This window comes from Notolabrus celidotus, chromosome 17, assembly GCF_009762535.1.
Source record: "Notolabrus celidotus isolate fNotCel1 chromosome 17, fNotCel1.pri, whole genome shotgun sequence".
Lineage (NCBI taxonomy): Eukaryota > Metazoa > Chordata > Actinopteri > Labriformes > Labridae > Notolabrus > Notolabrus celidotus.
In genome coordinates this window covers 14,728,898-14,746,032 of record NC_048288.1, presented here as the reverse complement: position 1 = coordinate 14,746,032, position 17,135 = coordinate 14,728,898, and the positions used below count along the sequence as shown (strand labels likewise).

At 38.9% G+C, this 17,135-nt stretch overlaps 1 protein-coding gene across 2 annotated transcripts; it reads right to left on the bottom strand.

Annotated features, from left to right (window-relative positions):
- Window positions 1-462: 462 nt before the first annotated feature.
- LOC117828629 (copine-3-like) lies at window positions 463-16,193 on the bottom strand. Of its 2 annotated transcripts, XM_034705808.1 has the most exons (17): window positions 15,908-16,193; window positions 13,481-14,100; window positions 13,149-13,328; window positions 13,006-13,080; window positions 11,435-11,506; window positions 11,268-11,345; window positions 11,092-11,181; window positions 10,837-10,881; window positions 8,242-8,340; window positions 8,074-8,157; window positions 7,864-7,923; window positions 7,519-7,652; window positions 4,805-4,859; window positions 4,513-4,564; window positions 4,189-4,322; window positions 3,475-3,708; window positions 463-3,119 (listed from the first exon to the last, which is right to left on the bottom strand). In XM_034705808.1, exons 2-17 carry the CDS (start codon window positions 14,084-14,086, stop codon window positions 3,000-3,002), a joined length of 2,118 nt encoding a protein of 705 aa, XP_034561699.1. In that variant the 5' UTR covers window positions 14,087-14,100; window positions 15,908-16,193; the 3' UTR covers window positions 463-2,999. The 2 variants fall into 2 exon arrangements, with proteins under 2 accessions (XP_034561699.1, XP_034561700.1); XM_034705809.1 differs by lacking the exon at window positions 10,837-10,881 and having other exon boundaries at window positions 3,000-3,119.
- Window positions 16,194-17,135: the final 942 nt, after the last annotated feature.

Genomic DNA, 17,135 nt, shown 5'->3' with positions numbered 1-17,135 from the left:
ATTGTGTTGCTTGTGGCTTAGTCCTGTGCCTGACTTTTTGCTCTTTTGTCTTAAGTGCTTCTCTCCACCGAGCCTCAGCGCCTCAGTGCTTGTTGCTCAGCCTCAGCCACATCCAACGCCTCATAGCTGCCCTTCACAGCCGCCTCTCAGCCGCCTCTCAGCCGCCTCTTAGCCGCCTCTCAGCCACCTCACAGCCAGTTTTGCCACTTGTCCCACCTCTGGGCCTGGTTCTGCTCCGTTCATCAGCCTGTTCATAATAAATCCCCCTGTCACAACCTCTAACCCCTGTCTGTGGTTTGCATTTTGGCTCTGGTTGAAATACTTCTGTACTAACAGAAATCTTCAGTACTTGCAGCCCTCTAAATGAGTGTTGAGAGGTGAACTGTGGTTCAGAGAGATAGAACATTTGACATTCACACAGATGAGCAGATTGTCCTTCAAAAGACCAGACTCACATTCATGCAGTAGAACAAGTTTGTTATCTTTATTAACCGTTCCATACAGTAATAATAGTGTAGTACATACTAAGTTAGAAAGTTGAAAACACTTGCCTGTGATGTGACGTGTGTCCACCAGTCTTTACAGAATGTTCCCTTTATAAGTATCATTACACAGTCACAGTTAATGTCATCGATAAGGCTGTTTGTGGTAAACTAAGATCAGCTCTGATGGGCTAATACTTTTGACCTCTTTAAAGAGTTTTAGCAGCAGATGATTGTATGTAATGTATCTCAAAAGAAGAATGGAAGTTTTATTAATGCCTACAACTATTCCCTTAAATTCAGTAATTTTCCCCAAAACCAAAAGTATCAGTGCATGCAAAGGACCAAACTTATAACACTTTAAAATGACATGACCTCACACTGCACTGTTTCTCAGAGCATTTAAGATCAAGAAAAAATATATATTAATAAATTATGTCAGTTAAAAATGTGTAAAGTAACAGTAGACAGCAGAATGTACTCCAACCCCAATTCCATAAAAGTTGTGATGCTCTGTGCTTGCAAATCATTTAAAGCTTATACTTCATTGAAAATTGTTAAGACAACATATCAAATGTTAAAAGTGAAATTTTTTATTGTTTTATGAAAATATATGCTTATTTTAAATTCGATGCCAGCACCATGTTTCCAGAAAGCTGGGACCGTTGTGTTGCATCACCTTTTCTTCTAACAACACTCTGTAAAGGTTTGGTAACCCAGGAGACCAGTTTCTGGAGCCTGGAAAGTTAAACGTCGTCCCTTTCTTGCCTGAATCAGGATTTCATCTGCTTAACAGTTCAGGGTCTCCTTTGTTTCACAAAGTGAGCCCAATTTATTCAATGGCTGACACGTCTGCACTGCAGGCAGGCCAGTTTAGCACCTGGACTCTTGCACTACAGAGTTGTACTACATGCAGAATGTGGTTTGGCATTGTCTTGCTGAAATATGCATGGTAGACCCTGAAAAGAGCATTGGCATTTCCCAGATGCGTAAGCTACCCACACCATGGGCACTTGTGAACCCCCATACCATCAGGAATGCTGGCTTTTGAACTGTGCAGTGATAAGACGGGTGGTCCTTCACTTCTTTTAAGAGTAGGATGTGGCGAGGTGTTGTTGGCGTAGTGCTCTGGACAAGCACCCCATTTGTGGAGGCTCTAGTCCTCATCGCAGCAGTCGCGTGTACGACTCCCGGCCTCTACCATGCTGCATGTCTTCCCCCACTCTGCTCCACAAATGTCCTGTCTCTCTTCAGCTGTCATATCAATTCAAGGGGAAAATGCCCCAAAAATGCAATAAAATAAAGAGTAGGACGTGGCATCCAAGGTTTCCAAAACAGATGTCAATATATTGATGTGTCAGATCACAGGATAGTTCTCAATTTAGCTTGAGTCAATCTTTTTTTTCCCACTATACTTTGGGCATTTGTGTATTTTATTGACAGGACAGCTGAAGACAGACAGGAATTATAGGGGAGGACAGCAAAGGGTTGTGGCCGGGATTTTAACCAGCAACAGCTTCAACAAGGACTGTAGCCCCAGAACATAGAGCTCACATAAACTGCTTGGCCATCTGGCAACCCCCTTGTCCATCTGAAATGAGCTCAGACCCAGAGAAGCTGCTGGCTTTTCTGTCTATGGTTTCCTCTTTCCCCTTTATTTGAAACATGTTGCTTGCATTGAATATAAAATGAGTATCTATTCAAAAAAATTAGATACTCAAACATATGATAAAATGTTCAGTCTAAACATCTGATATGTTGTCTGTGCATTAATTCAATGAAATATAAGCTTTACTTGATTTGCAAACATTATACACATATACTGTACATAGCGTTCTAACTTTTTCAGGTTTGGGTTTGTACAAAGAAATTACTGACAAAACATTTAAAAAAGAATCATATGATATTACAATTACAGCCATTCATACATGTCAGTTTTATAACTAAAGTAAAAAGAGATTTTTACTGTGATTGCTCTGAGACATCATGCACTTTACAAGCTTAACACACTAACTTTTCTTCAATGTACTTCAAATAAATTATCTAGGGTACATTTGTTTATCCTACGGTCACGTTCAGGCTCTTCAAATCAAGCCAAGAATCTTTAATTACAATTAAAATCATACATGTTAGTGCTGATATAAATATATTATATTTATAACATTTAATTTGTAGCTTTTGCATTTTTCTGTCCCATAAACATGCACTTCTATGCACTATAAATCAGATCAAATCAAAGGTACTTGTGAATTAGTTTTTTAAGGTTAATGATTATATTGAAAGAAATAAGATGTATTTTAATTAATTATTTAGTTAATTGTATTGTATCTCATGACCTCTTAAGCACTATAAATCAATTAAAATCCAAATTAAATAATAATAACATTCAAATCAAAGATTTGGGTACCTTTTCATGTCATTTAGTAATCACCACAGGTGTAATTCCTGGCATGCTGTACATACAATTCATTCTGAAACAAGTGAACATGAGGTAAATAGGTAGATTTAAGCATTATTTTAGGATGGGTCAGGCAGATTGTGAACATTTGGGGGCTTCAGATTAAAAGAATTGAAGAAGGAAGACACCTGGTCAGGAAGCTCGGCCAGGACGCTCTGTGCGAGGGCGACGCTGTTCCCCTGCAATGGAATAAATAAGAGATGGCTGTGTTTGTAAACATGTCGGCTCACATTAGACAGTGTCTCTGTGTTTGCATGGATCAAAACTTGTACCAACAAGATGATAGTTTGATTCCTTCAAAAATCTGAATAAATGTAATAATTAATTGTAACAGAAAAGTTCCCACATGATAACTTGTTTAAATAAGATGCATACTTTAATATCACCCTATGGAATAGGCTTTATAAGACACGTGTCATTGCATTAACCTCTCGTTCAGTGAACACCTGTTATAATCAGATGTTGTGGGTAAAATCTTTTAATTCTCATATTCTGACTGTGTGAAGACAGTGAAAATGTTGGGCTGCCTCTCACCTGGAAGCTTCTGAAAGGCACAAACTGGACAATGTCTCTTGAGGCGATGTCACCGTTCGGTGCACGGAGCAGCTTGTCATCGCTGTCGAGGAACTCCATCGCATCAAAATCCGCCCCGCCCACCCCAACGATGATGATGGACATGGGCAAACGAGACGCATTCACGATGGCGGTGCGTGTCTGGTCCATGTCTGTGATGACTCCGTCTGTGATGATCAGCAGCACATAGTATTGCTGCAGAGAATCAGAGGAGACACAGAGGCCAATGTCAGATATCTACAGTGGGTGATGACACTATCACTTCAGAGTTTGTTCTGACATGAGCTGAGAGTATTACTGTTAAAACGAACAGAGTGATTTTTACCTATGATGAGAAAACAGATGTCCCCTCTGACTAACAGCTTACCTAATCTTATCAGAGGACTTTTAGACAACAGGTACATTCAGGGATATTAATGTATGACAACTTCAGAGGGCTGTCATCCACATAACGGATATACATTTGTACCATAATGGTCATGGAACATTCATGTGCATTTAAAGATGGATTTACTAACATATTTCAATATATTACCAATGAAATGTCAGTACTACATTTTTATTGTTTATTTTCTTGCTCTGAAGAACTGGATCTAATCAATACCCTATGATCTTAAGCCGACCGCTGAGTACCTAAAGAAGATTTCTCTTAAAAAAAAGTATCAGTCTGCTCACTGAGGCCATGTTCTGCCGAAGAGCTTGTTTGGCGAAGCAGGCCACATGATTGATGATCGGAGCGAAGTTTGTGGGACCCCAGAGCTTCAGCTGAGGTAAACACTTCTGGTAGGCATCAACAACACCTTCTATACCTGCATAACACACACACACACACACACACACACACACACACACACACACACACACACACACACACACACACACACACACACACACACACACACACACACACACACACATATACACACACCTATATTAACCAATGAACAGTGACAACTTTAACAGCCAAACCAAACCTCCACCACCAAAGGTGTGACTCACCTGGGCAGAATGGATTTGATGGATTGAAGTTGATGGGAAACTCATGAGAAACCTGTATTCATGATTCAAAGATAAATAAATAAATATTTAAAGCTTCACATTAAAGGCAGCTCCACCAAGTGACACATTTTTAAGTGGACACAGCCAAAATAACACTTTCTTCTTATTGTCCTCTCAGCTTGCTGTTAAATAATGCAGGTGTTTTAAAGGTACAATACAACACCAGTGATGCAAGTGAATAAAAGCACAGCATTTTAAAGTGAAGTCTATAAAACAAATAGTGTTTTCATACCTTCCAGGAGTTTGGGATCTGGGCTCCAAAACCAAAGACAGGAAACATTTTGTTACTGCGCAAGAAGACAGAGCACATAAAAGCAGAATGTTCATTAATCTTGATAAATTAAATTATATTAAAGCAGAGAAACTACTACAGTGTGATCATCACAAGGAGACACACTTCATCATTTAATGTTTTTCAAATCCAGTTACATCACATCATTTTTTCTGTTTTTATGATTGATGGGCAAATTTCTCTTGTTTGAAGACAATCTTTAATCTTTCAGTTGCTCTGCTCCCAAACTCTGGAACTCACTCCCACCAGACTTCAGAAATATTGTCTCAAAACCCATCTGTTCCAATCCGCATTCTCTGTTTAATTTCCACTGCTTCATTTTAACTTGGTGTTACTTTGCTTGTTGTTTTTATTTATTTTATCGTGTTATTTTTATTGTGCTTTAATCCCTCTGTAAAGTAGCCTTGAGTGTTGAGAAAGGCGTATTTAAATAAAATGTATTATTATTATTATTATTTAGATTTCATAAGGTCTCTGTTTTTAATCTAATACTCTTTCTTGGATTGGTATCAACATCGTTATTTGTGCAATGTTCTCTCTGAGGTAGGTGGGGTTTTTCAATTTTGCCAATTGAGGCAATACATTTCATCAGTGCATCTACAGTGACAGGGAAAAATGATAAATGCTACTCATAAAGCCACACCAGCAGTGCCTGAATGTACCAGGATGCATAGCTTTCAAGCACTCACAGACTTTGCCCTGCTGCATTTATCAGTAAAGCTCTGGCTAGAGAAGTGACAGCTGAATATTGCAGCCAGCCTGGACACTGTAAAATGTAATACTAGTCCAAGCTGTGTTAAATACTTGATTCTGATTGGTCAAAATCCCATAACCCCAAAACAACAACAGCAACGTTAGGGATAACAATATTGCACACGCCATATCAAATCAATCAGTAAAAAGGAGTGGCACATTTCCCCCCTGCCTGTTGACATTGTGGTAAAAACGTCAATGTTCGTCTCAGGCTGATCTTGAGTGTGGGTACACAAGGAGGCTTTTAAGAATACAGTCATGGCCAAAAGTTTTGAGAATGACACAACTATTCATTTTCACAAAGTCTGCTGTTTCAGTTTTTATAATGGCAATTTGCATATACTCCAGAATGTTATGAGGAGTGATCAGCTTAACTACAATTAATTGCAAAGTCCCTCTTTGCCTTGAAAATGAACTTTATCACCAAAAACACATTTCCACTGCATTTCAGCCCTGCCACAAAAGGACCAGCTAACATAATTTCAATGACACACAGGTGTCACACACATTAACACAGGTGTGGGTGTTGATGAGGACAAGGCTGGCGATCAATCTGTCATGATTGAGTGACTGGACGCTTTAAAAGGAAGATGGTGCATGACACCATTGTTCCTGATCTGTTAGCCATGGTTACCTGCAAGGAAACACGTGCAGCCATCATTGCATTGCACAAAAAGGGCCTAACAGGGAAGTTTATAGCAGCGAGTAAGATTGCACCTCAGTCAACCGTCTATCGAATTATCAAGAACTTCAAGGAGAGAGGTTCAATTGTTGCCAAACAGGCTCCAGGGCGCCCAAGAAAGTCCAGCAAGCGCCAGGACCGCACTACCATCAGTCCTGTCTCTTGCCAACAGTGAAGCATCCTGAGACCATTCATGTGTGGGGTTGCTTTTCAGTCAAGGGAGTGGGCTCTCTCACAATCTTGCCTAAAAACACAGCTATGAATAAAGAAAGGTACCAAAACGTCCTCCGAGAGCAACTTCTCCCAACCATCCAAGGGCAGTTTGGTGATGAAGAATGCCTTTTCCAGCATGATGGAGCACCTTGCCATAAAGCTAAAGTCATAACAAAATGGCTCGGGGAACAAAACATTAAGATTTTGGGCCCTTGGCCAGGAAACTCCCCGGATCTTAATCCCATTGAGAACTTGTGGTCAATCCTCAAGAGGCGGGTGGACAATCAAAAACCCACAAATTCTGACAAACTCCAAGCATTGATTATGCAAGAATGGACTGCCATCAGTCAGGATTTGGTCCAGAAGTTGATTGACAGCATGCCAGGGAGAATTGCAGAGGTCTTGAAAAAGAAGGGTCAACACTGCAAATATTGACTTATTGCATGAATTCTGTGTAATTCTCAATAAAAGCTTTTGATACTTATTAAATGCTTCTAATTGTATTTCATTATACCATAGAAACATCTGACAAAAACATCTAAAAACCCTGAAGCAGCAGACTTTGTGAAAATGTAATATTTGTGTCATTCTCAAAACTTTTGGCCATGACTGTATGTTGCTGTGGAAGCATTAACAACTTTTTTATCTATAAAATCATCTTTAAATCAATACTTTGTGTCTATTTGTTGTATTTGTTGTTTGTATTTTGTTGGTAACCACGTAATGAGCGGGATATTAATATTATGGATAAGGGTCAGGTTGAGGTCTTGCTCACCCTGTTGGGCTTCTATCTGCATAGTTACCTGCTCACTACACATTATCCAAACAAAACATCCTCTGCACTCAGATTTTGGGCTGACAGGTTTCTTTATTGTAACATGATTTTCAAGCTATATTTGAAATTAACAAGAAAAGGGGGCAACTAGAAATTAAGTGAATTTAAGGTGCTGCTACTGTTGGAAGAACAAACTACAATATGGATGTGTCTCAGATAATTGAAATTCACCTGTCATAGTCCTGAATGACGTTACCCACTGCCCAGATGGCCGTCAGGTATTCGTTATAACCTTCAGGGTTGATGTAGTGGAGGGACTCAGGAGATCTGGGATCCCCGTTAGAGCCGGTGAAGTCAATGGCGATCTTGGACAGGTCAGAGGAAGGACAAGAATCAGGCTCAGTGCAATGCAAATATGTTCAACACAAGAGATACCAAGCTACTGAAAGTTTCAGAGAGGTGTTATACTAGGTGGACTGCAGATTGTCTGTATGTTCAGTAGACCTGTGTGACAGAATTAAAAAAACACAAAGTGCTTAAATGATAACACGTTTTGTTTGATATTTGCAGACTCACCGTGAAGTTGATTTGACATCCCCCCATGATGTAATCGAGGAAGGTGAACTCCTTTATCACCTGAAAAAGTAAATATTATGTACTCAATACAACAAGGCTTAATTTGGTTGTCTTAATAATGCATATATAAAAATTAATCTTAAAATGCATCACTGCAGCAGCTCACTGAGAAAAAATAAACTTAAATGATGGTAGAGAAGAAATCCTTACCTCGCAGCGTTTGAAGCAGACAACCCCAGAGTTTTTGTAGTTTTTCTTCTTTAACTTTTTTGGATTAATGCACTCAATTTCAGTCTGCAGGTGAGAATGTATGACTTATTTATGCAAGGTAAATTAAGATAACAAGCCAGAAATAAACACACACAAATAGAGTCTCACAGGGCAAATGTGTGTTCCTGTTTGCATCTGTGCAAGCGTAGTCTGAAAAGTCCCAATGAGGTCATGGGAGCCGTTTATATGGTGATCGTAACAATCAACCTGAAGACAAGCACAGAGATTTATTGTTACTAAAACATTGTCAGTTCAGGCATGGTTGGATAAGTGTCATGACAGGATAAACAGAGAAGGGTTAGGGTAAGAGTTTTTCAGAGGCTAACATTTTTGCCATTTCACGGTAACTGAAAAGCAGTTTATTAATTTATCGTTCTTTATGATGAAAGCCAATTTATGAAAGTAATGCCTTTTTAACTTCTAAAAAGCAAAGCCAGCAAAGATATTTTAAACAATCAAATCAGTATGTGTTCTCCACAAGGCAGTTTTGTTGGCCATTATCAGTTTCACTTGATAACAACAAAGTAGAGCCTGACCCATATTTAAGGGACTATCACAGAGTTGTATTGGCAGTAGCGTGTATACACCAACGTGAATTTTTTGAATCAGGATTATACAGAGCAGAAAACTGATGATGTTGCTGATATAGAATGATAGAATGAATGGTGCCATCATTCAGTTTATCCAGCAGGCGGTGCTGCAAATCCATAGTTTAAATTAGAGACAGTTAGAGGTCTTCACAGGTCGAGTCCACAGAAGGTGTGTTTATTTTCATGTTTATGTTTTTTTTTTAGTGCAGATCAGAGGGGTATACTACGAAGTGAATTCAACATATCCCAGATATCTTTTCCTGATGCACTGAACCTGACAAAGGAGATCGCTAAACTGTCACACAAAGCTGGTTATCAACATGATGAGTCAATCTAGAGTTAACCTGAGCGCGTTATCATGATCGAGGTGGAGAAGGCAACATGTGACCAATCACAGACACGGACAGTCTGCCGTCAGCACATCAACATCATTTTAAACTCATAACACTACTGTTAGAAAAATATGAAGTGAAACACATAATCTAGACTAACGTCTACACAGCTGTGTTTGAAACATGAAGGAAGAACTGACTGATAAGACAAAAACACAGAAAGTGAATGATCTTATGACGTCTTATTTCTCATCATTAGTGCAGATAGATCAGATTATAATAACTCTGTTTATTCCCTGACAGTGATCTCTCACTCTGATTTAAACTGTGTCATGTGTGACAGTTTCAGACGTAATATTTCAGCTGCAGTCCTGTTGGTATCAAACTGAGCACTTCATAACAATGAGAACATGATTCAAAGTGATAAGCACGCGCAGTTTTATATTTAATACAGTACAACAACTTCACCTGACAAACCCGTTTTAGACTCTGTGTAAGTAGGCTTTGATATCAGGAAGCATAATCAATAACTGTTTTACAGTATAGTGGATACTAAAGAGTTATCTACTTTCATTGCTGCCTACTTACCTCTCTGTAAAGTGTCCTTGAGTGCTTAGAAAGGTGCTTTTAAATAAAATGTATTATTATTATTATTATTATTATTACTTGAAGCGAATGAACTGGGACCAAAATGTTGTTTTCATTTCAGACAAACACAGAACCGCTTGTTACAAAGGAATTACTGAAATGTTTTCATACGTTCACAGAGGCCTGGACTGCATCATGTTAGACTGAGATTGTGAATGGGTTCCCGAATATGCTCTAACTCAATGAACGCTTTCTTTTTATCTTGTGTTGCACACTTTTAAAATGAAAGATTAAGGCTTCTAAGACCCCCATAAAAGAAAAATGAATACAAATTTAGCACTCCAGAAAACTGCAAGTAACACAAGGGTGGCATATTTGACCATATATCTGAAATAGATAAGACATTGCATATATTGCATCATAATCATTGTTCACTCCTGCCAACAATTCCCTATATTCTCATCTTGAGGCCAAATTGCCTTAAATCTGCATTTCCCCATCTCTTTCCCTCTTCCATTTGAAGCTGGAGATAGATATGTTATATGTTGCCATAAATGCTGAGTATGTGTGTGGATGGTTCTTTGTCTCTGCACGTTAACCCTGTGACAGACTGGTTGCCCGGCAAGGGTGTACCCCACCTCTCGCCGAATGACAGCTAGGATTAGAGGAATGGGACCCAGAATTGGGAAAAGCAGTACAGATAATGGATGGATGTTTCAGGTCAAAGAGCAATCTAAAATTTAAGATGAAGAACTAAAAAGAAGACCTTAACGTTTCTTAAATGTCCAAATGTGAGACTTTAAATAAACTTTTTAAGGATCTGCAAGGATCCAGACATTAAAGAGAACAAACCTGGAAGTGTCTCTTGTGTCTGGAACTCAGGTCTATAATATCTGAAGTAACAATTGGTTTGGTTAAGGCTTGTCATTTCAAACCTGTGAAGACCTCAAGTCAGCAATACAATATTTGTGTTTGATATTAAATATTCCAAAATATAATATATTGATTTTATTGGCCTATTTACATTGTCTAGCATTTTGGTAAGTGGTGAATTTTTTTACTTCTAAAATTTGTATAGATCTCATCTGTCCCATTTCAGTCAGCTCCATTGAATAGGTCGCACTTCACATGCCTGTAATCAACTACATTTTTCACTCAGTAATCAATAAAAATGCAAAACCATGCATACACACACACCGCTCATCCAGCCGGGTCACAAGCACGAGAAGCAGCCCTCGCTTCACGTTCAAGAGGTGAGAAGCAGTAAAAAAAAAAAAAAGGTGAATCATTAGTATGTTAAGAGTAAAAATAATCAATCAGCTGGTCTAAAACATAAAAGAAGCAAAAAACATGTCATAGTTTCACAGCATTTCTCAGGGCAGGATTTATTAAGGGACATGTGTTAATAGGCAGCATTGAACAGGGTTTAAAAAGTGAAAAGTAAATACCTTAACCGGTTTCTCCACATCTCCTCCACAGAGAGCTCGTAATGAGATACGGAAGGGTCTCCATATCGGGCTGAGGTTGTTTTTTACCACCTGAATTAAAAAGTAATGATGAACTGAAAAGATGTTTATATTTCTCTGTAAGCAGAGGAACAGGTTTTTTAGGTAAATTTGTGTACCTCTGTCCTGTGAGCAAGCCGCCATCCAGTTTCTGTCTGCTTGTAGAACTCCAGGAACGGGTCGGACCACCACAGATACTGAACAACAACATCAAATGTATAAGTTACTATATTTAAAGCAAGTATGGCTGCAAAAATCACCTTTTCATAAAGGTAAAGTTTGGTACCTTTTTGTCAAGCTTGCGGGCTGAAATCTCAAAGTTTGCAACTCTGGTGTCTGTGATTTCTTCAGCACAGATCTTTGAAACAAGGAAGATATGCACAGTCTTATTGTTTGGACAGTTTGACTTGGAAATTAGGACTTGGCACAAGGCATGTTAAGAAAGTACAAAAAGTAGTCTGCATAATAGTTATTTCTTGTATGAGTGATTGCAACGCCTTCTTTTGAGGTTGCCCTAATAAATGTCGTAATTTGGATCTTTAGTTATGTGGGATGTCTGTTTCTCTGCTGTGTGTCTTGGATTTGGTTTCCTTTCCCCTGTGCTCCCTTTCAGAGGCTGGGCGTGGCTACCAGGCGCGGGGCTCTGCACTCACCTGACTTCCATCTCCCCCTGATTGCTGCCATATACAAGCTCTGGTCTTCCCTCCACTTGCTGCCAGAGTGTTACCATACCTTGATTGGTATTGTTGGCTCCTTTGACATTGAGTTATCTGATTTTGTATACCCTGCTGCTTTACCCTGCTGTTATCCTAACATTTTTCCTTTTTTGTCTCCAGTTCCTCCCTCCACTGAGCCTCAGTGCCTCACCACCTTCATACCCAGCCTCAGCAATCTCCTACGCCTTGCATCCGCCTCAAACAGCTTCATCCAATCAATTCCTTTCTTTACCTCATCTGTGGTCTGCATTTTGGGTCCAGTGGAAATTCTTCATATGAACTGTAACAATAAGTCTCTCAATGGGCACCAGCCGGCCCAAAATACTCCTTTACTTGAACTGAGCGCTAGGAAAGGAGATCATATTTCTCCAATATAAGGTTCTCTGCACTACCTCCCTGTAAAATCTAGGAAGAATGTATTACCCTTTTCCTCACCCACAAAGCTCTTATTGGTCAAGACCTGTCATATCTGAAAGATCGCTCACAGACTGCAGGTCTGATCATGGTACCTACAGTCTCTCAAAGTAGTATGGGAGGTAGAGTATTCCGTTATTACATCCCTCTCCTTTGAAATAAACTGTCAGTCAGGGCCCAGGAGGCAGACAACCTCTCAACTTTTAGTTTTTAGGCTTATAACTAACCATTTGATCAAGCTTATAGCTAGGGCTTGCTCAGGCAGGCTTAGACCAGCCCTACTAGGTGCTGCTACAGGTATCAATATTGATTTCATTCTGATTCATAGTCAGCTAAAAACTCCCCACAGGAGCTTTAATATGGGCCCTAATCAGGATTTTGGGGTTATTGGAGCCCATCTCAAGTGGACATGAGGAATGAGGATGCTGCTTGATCTTCCCCACTGTTTCCTTGCATTTATCTTGCATCCTAAATGTATCGCTATGTAAAAAGTTAAATGGAACAGTTTTGTCTGCCAGGTAAAGTGTAAATATTAAGCAACACACACAGAGGCTTTACAGGGAGCACATGACTTGTGAGAGGGAGAAACTTAATCTGTTATTCACTGCTGTGTCGCAATTGCCTGAGCACCCAGCAACCTTCATCTGCAGTGTTTCTATGTCAAAGCAAACTAAGTCAGAGGTAGTGCTTATAACTTTTTCTAGAAATGAGTAAAGAGTCTACTCACTGTGATGGTCCCGTGACCTGCAGGCCTCTTGCTCTCAAGCAATAATGGTCGAGTCATCTGTTTGTTAGAAACAATCTGAAAAGAATGCTGGTGTCAGTGAAAATCAAAAGTTTATTTTCAATACTGAGCATAGTAAAGCTCACCTGACCCAAGGTGCATTCCAGCTCCCCCAGAAAGTCATCATCACTCAGGTCATAGGTGTTATTGTCAATGTCATACACACAAAACTTCAGCCTCTGGACCACCTCGAAATAATAATCCATGACGAACTTCTTCGCAAACTTTGGATTCAGGCAGTTCAGGATCATCTCTGTGCGCCCAAACTGATGTACAAAAACAAACACATCATGCAAACTGTTCCAACACAGCACGCAGGAACAACTGAGACAGATGAAAAGGGTAAACTTCATCGCTTTTTCAAAATGAAGTGATAAACATCATACAAGGTTATAAACTTTTCTGTTCCCTTACACACCTCAAACCAGCGGGAGCCTGAGGTGTTGATGTAGACGGCACACAGAGGGTCCGACTTAGAGAAGATGTCCATGTCCATCAGGTTCTCACAGGAGATTGTCAGCTCCACTTTGGTGGCAAAATGGGTGGCTCCTGGCATTGGGGCCCCACCTGTAGCTGCTGGCATTGAGGACCAACATGAGGCCCCTGACATTGGGGGCCCACATACAGGCCCTGACATCGGTGACCAACATGAGGCCCCTGCCATTGGGGATCCTCCAATTGCATCTGTAAATGGGGACCCTATTACAGGAGACCCTCTTGCAGCCCCCACCAATGGGGACCCTGTTATTGGGGACCCTCTTGTGGCCCCTATCGATGGGGACCATGTCAATGGGGTCCCTGCTATTGGAGACCCTCTTGTGGCCCCTATCGATGGGGACCATGTCAATGGGGTCCCTGCTATTGGAGACCCTCTTGTGGCCCCTATCGATGGGGACCATGTCAATGGGGCCCCTGCTATTGGAGACCCTCTTGCGGCCCCTGTCGATGGGGAACCTGTCAATGGGGACCCGGTTAGTGGGGACCCTCTAGCTGCCCCATGCATTGAGGACCAGTTTGAGTCCATGGCAGCTCGTTGTCCTAAAAAGATAAAACAGATAAACAACAAATAGTGCTGAGAGTAACCACATATATTTATTGCACTTAATAAATACTTGATCCTGATTGGTCAACAGTCCATGACAACGGTCTGTTATTTCTTTGATAGCACACTGTTAACAACATGCTTAATATACATCATCCCTAACTTGCAAGACGTTTTCTGCTTCACTAAAATATCTTGTTGTGATTTGCTGACAGGGACCACTCAGCTTAATGGCTTCAGTTTCTGTGTTTAGACATTATGGTGTTTTTACTTTTACAAAATAATGAATATAACTTTGTCTTCCCTCTATACTGAACTATAAGCTATTCTCTAGTTTAAAGCTCCTCTAGGGAACTGGTGTCAACATGCAGAGTGAAATGTGCTGCAACTTGATTGATGTGTGATCTGATGTGTGTGATCTGGTCGTCCCTTGCCTCTCTTTTGTTTAGATTAAATCACCATTGTTCTTGTGGGTTTTTTAACAATCATATTCTAATACTTCAATTATAACACAGCCATGTGGTTAGTACAGGGCCAGCCCGTGGCATAGGCAGTATAGGCAAATGCTAGGGGCCCCGACCATCTATGGGGGGTGCCGCTAAATGAGTGAGGAAGATGATAGGAAAACCAATATTATTTGATCTCATTTAATTTTGGATTTAATTGTGGAATGATGCCAGTAAACATTTAAAAGCTTGTGATTCACTTTGGGTTTTTAAAAATAATGGTATGCAAATCCGTTTTTGAAGTCTATAAGTGTTTACTAGGTTTTGTTTTGTTTTGTTGTCGTTTGTTTCTTTACACTTTGGAAGCTGTTAGCTTAATAAGAGAATGTAGGCTAGGCTTAAATAAGCATTTTGCTTCTGCCTTTTCAGTCATCACTTAATACATGACTGTTGCTTTGTTTAAAGTGTGAAAAGTATTGTGTTAAATAATGACTGAACAAATTCTACTACTATTACATTATGCATTTTGAAATTGTATAATTATTTTCCTTCTAAATATCAGTGCTATTACCATTGTATTAATGTTCTTTTAGAGGTCATTTTTATCTTAAAACAAAGGAAACCTGTAAAACATAAAGCTGTATGTCAGTTGTCTTTCAGTGTATATGTGATGTGATTGTTGGAGTTGGTTATCATACAAGGGGCACCAGTTAAAATCTTGCCTAGGGCACCAAGTCGGTTACAACACCGGCTCTGGGTTAGTAAGAAAGCCAGGTAATAGATATAACATGTGTGATGATGTCGCTTTTGCTGCTGAGAATGAATCAATGTTGTTTTTATCATTCACAATGAAGTATTTAAGACAGCCATGTAATAAATGAAAATAATAAATATTGCTTTGCTTTTATAAATAATCATATTTCGTTGAATTTCTTGATACTTTCACTCCAAATGCAATTTGCAATGTGTAAACATTGTAGTGTAACTTATTTACATTTAAACAAGAAATAGATTCTATTATTTTGTCCCCATGATATTTTGAAAGACATCTGGTGTATGTTAAACCACTTAGTTTAATTAAATCTTACAGACTATTGCAGCATGGTGTATGGCAAACCTGTTACAATACTAAAGATCAGACATGTAATATTAAGATGGCAGTAGCATAATAATTCTCAAAGAGATCTTACTAACTGTGCTTTGTTATATCAATAATAACTGGAATCAACACACGCATGCAGTGCCCGTTAGGTGGGTGTGGTTTTGACTGGAACACCCCAACAGACAACCGATACACCCTCATCATGAACATTACATTTCTTCCTTTAACTATAAAGTGAAATCATGCTTATTATACCTGTTCAGTTGTTGTAAAAAGTATATTTCCCTTCCTCTTGTGGTCCACCAAGTGTCCGTAGCGTTTAGTTATCTGACAAGAACAGCTGAGCAGGAGCCCGGGGGTGGAGGAGGGCGGAGCTCACATGAACTGAGCTAAATCAGATACTCCAGAGAGATAAACTCGCTCCGTTCAATTTAGCCTTTTTTATTTTTATAAATTTCACCTCGTTGTAAAGATATTTTAGAAAGACTTGTTTATTCGTGCCGGTCAGATTTGCTTTGATACTTTAATTGGACACTTTCTGACGACTGTATGCGGTGCTGGTACAGTCCGGTACAGTCAAGTTAAAGCGGAACACTTGTGAGGTTTCGTTGTTTCCGACCGGTTGTATATTTTAGGGAAACACTCCTGGAGCTTCGAGATGCATTCAGGAAATTACTAAAATGTCGGAACATTTAGTTGACACCAATATTTCAAAATGTATTACTCATGTACAGCAAATTTAACTGAGTTTTATTTTGAACAGTTTTGTTTATTCATTTATTTATTTATTTATTTATTTATCTTGCTCAAATTGTAGTCACTTTTATTCTACTTTATTTATGTACTTCTTTATTTATTTTAAGTATAGCATCTTATTTTCTTTTAATGGTTTAATATTTTAGTGTTTTATTATCTTAGAATTTTTTTTTTTTTTGGTGATTTTAATTTCCTGTGTTGAGTTTTAACATCTTATCGTTTTCTTAATTTATTCTATTTTAGGTTCTTTTCATGTACAGCACTTTGTGTTACAACGACATTGTATGAAAAGCGCCTTATAAATAAAATCTGATTGATTGGTTGATTGGGTGATTGATAGATAGATAGATAGATAGATAGATAGATAGATAGATAGATAGATAGATAGATAGATTGATTGATTGATTGATTGATTGATTGATTTACATCAGAATATTTGCAATGTTATTACTTATTTAATTTGAATTATCTAATTTTGATATGAAGATAGTTCTAACAATGTGATATAACTTTTAGCTGCTAAATAAGCCACTCAACGGTGAACAAATCACATTGTTAACTGATAAAACGTCCAATTATAGTCTTATTCATCAAGTAACTGTTTGTTTCCTGTGAGTTAAGTTGTAAATCGACATATAGTGTGGTTAAAAGGGGCCACCGTAGAATATTAATTTATAAGTACTATTAAAAAATTAACAGAGAAAAAAAAATGCATTTTGACGACGTA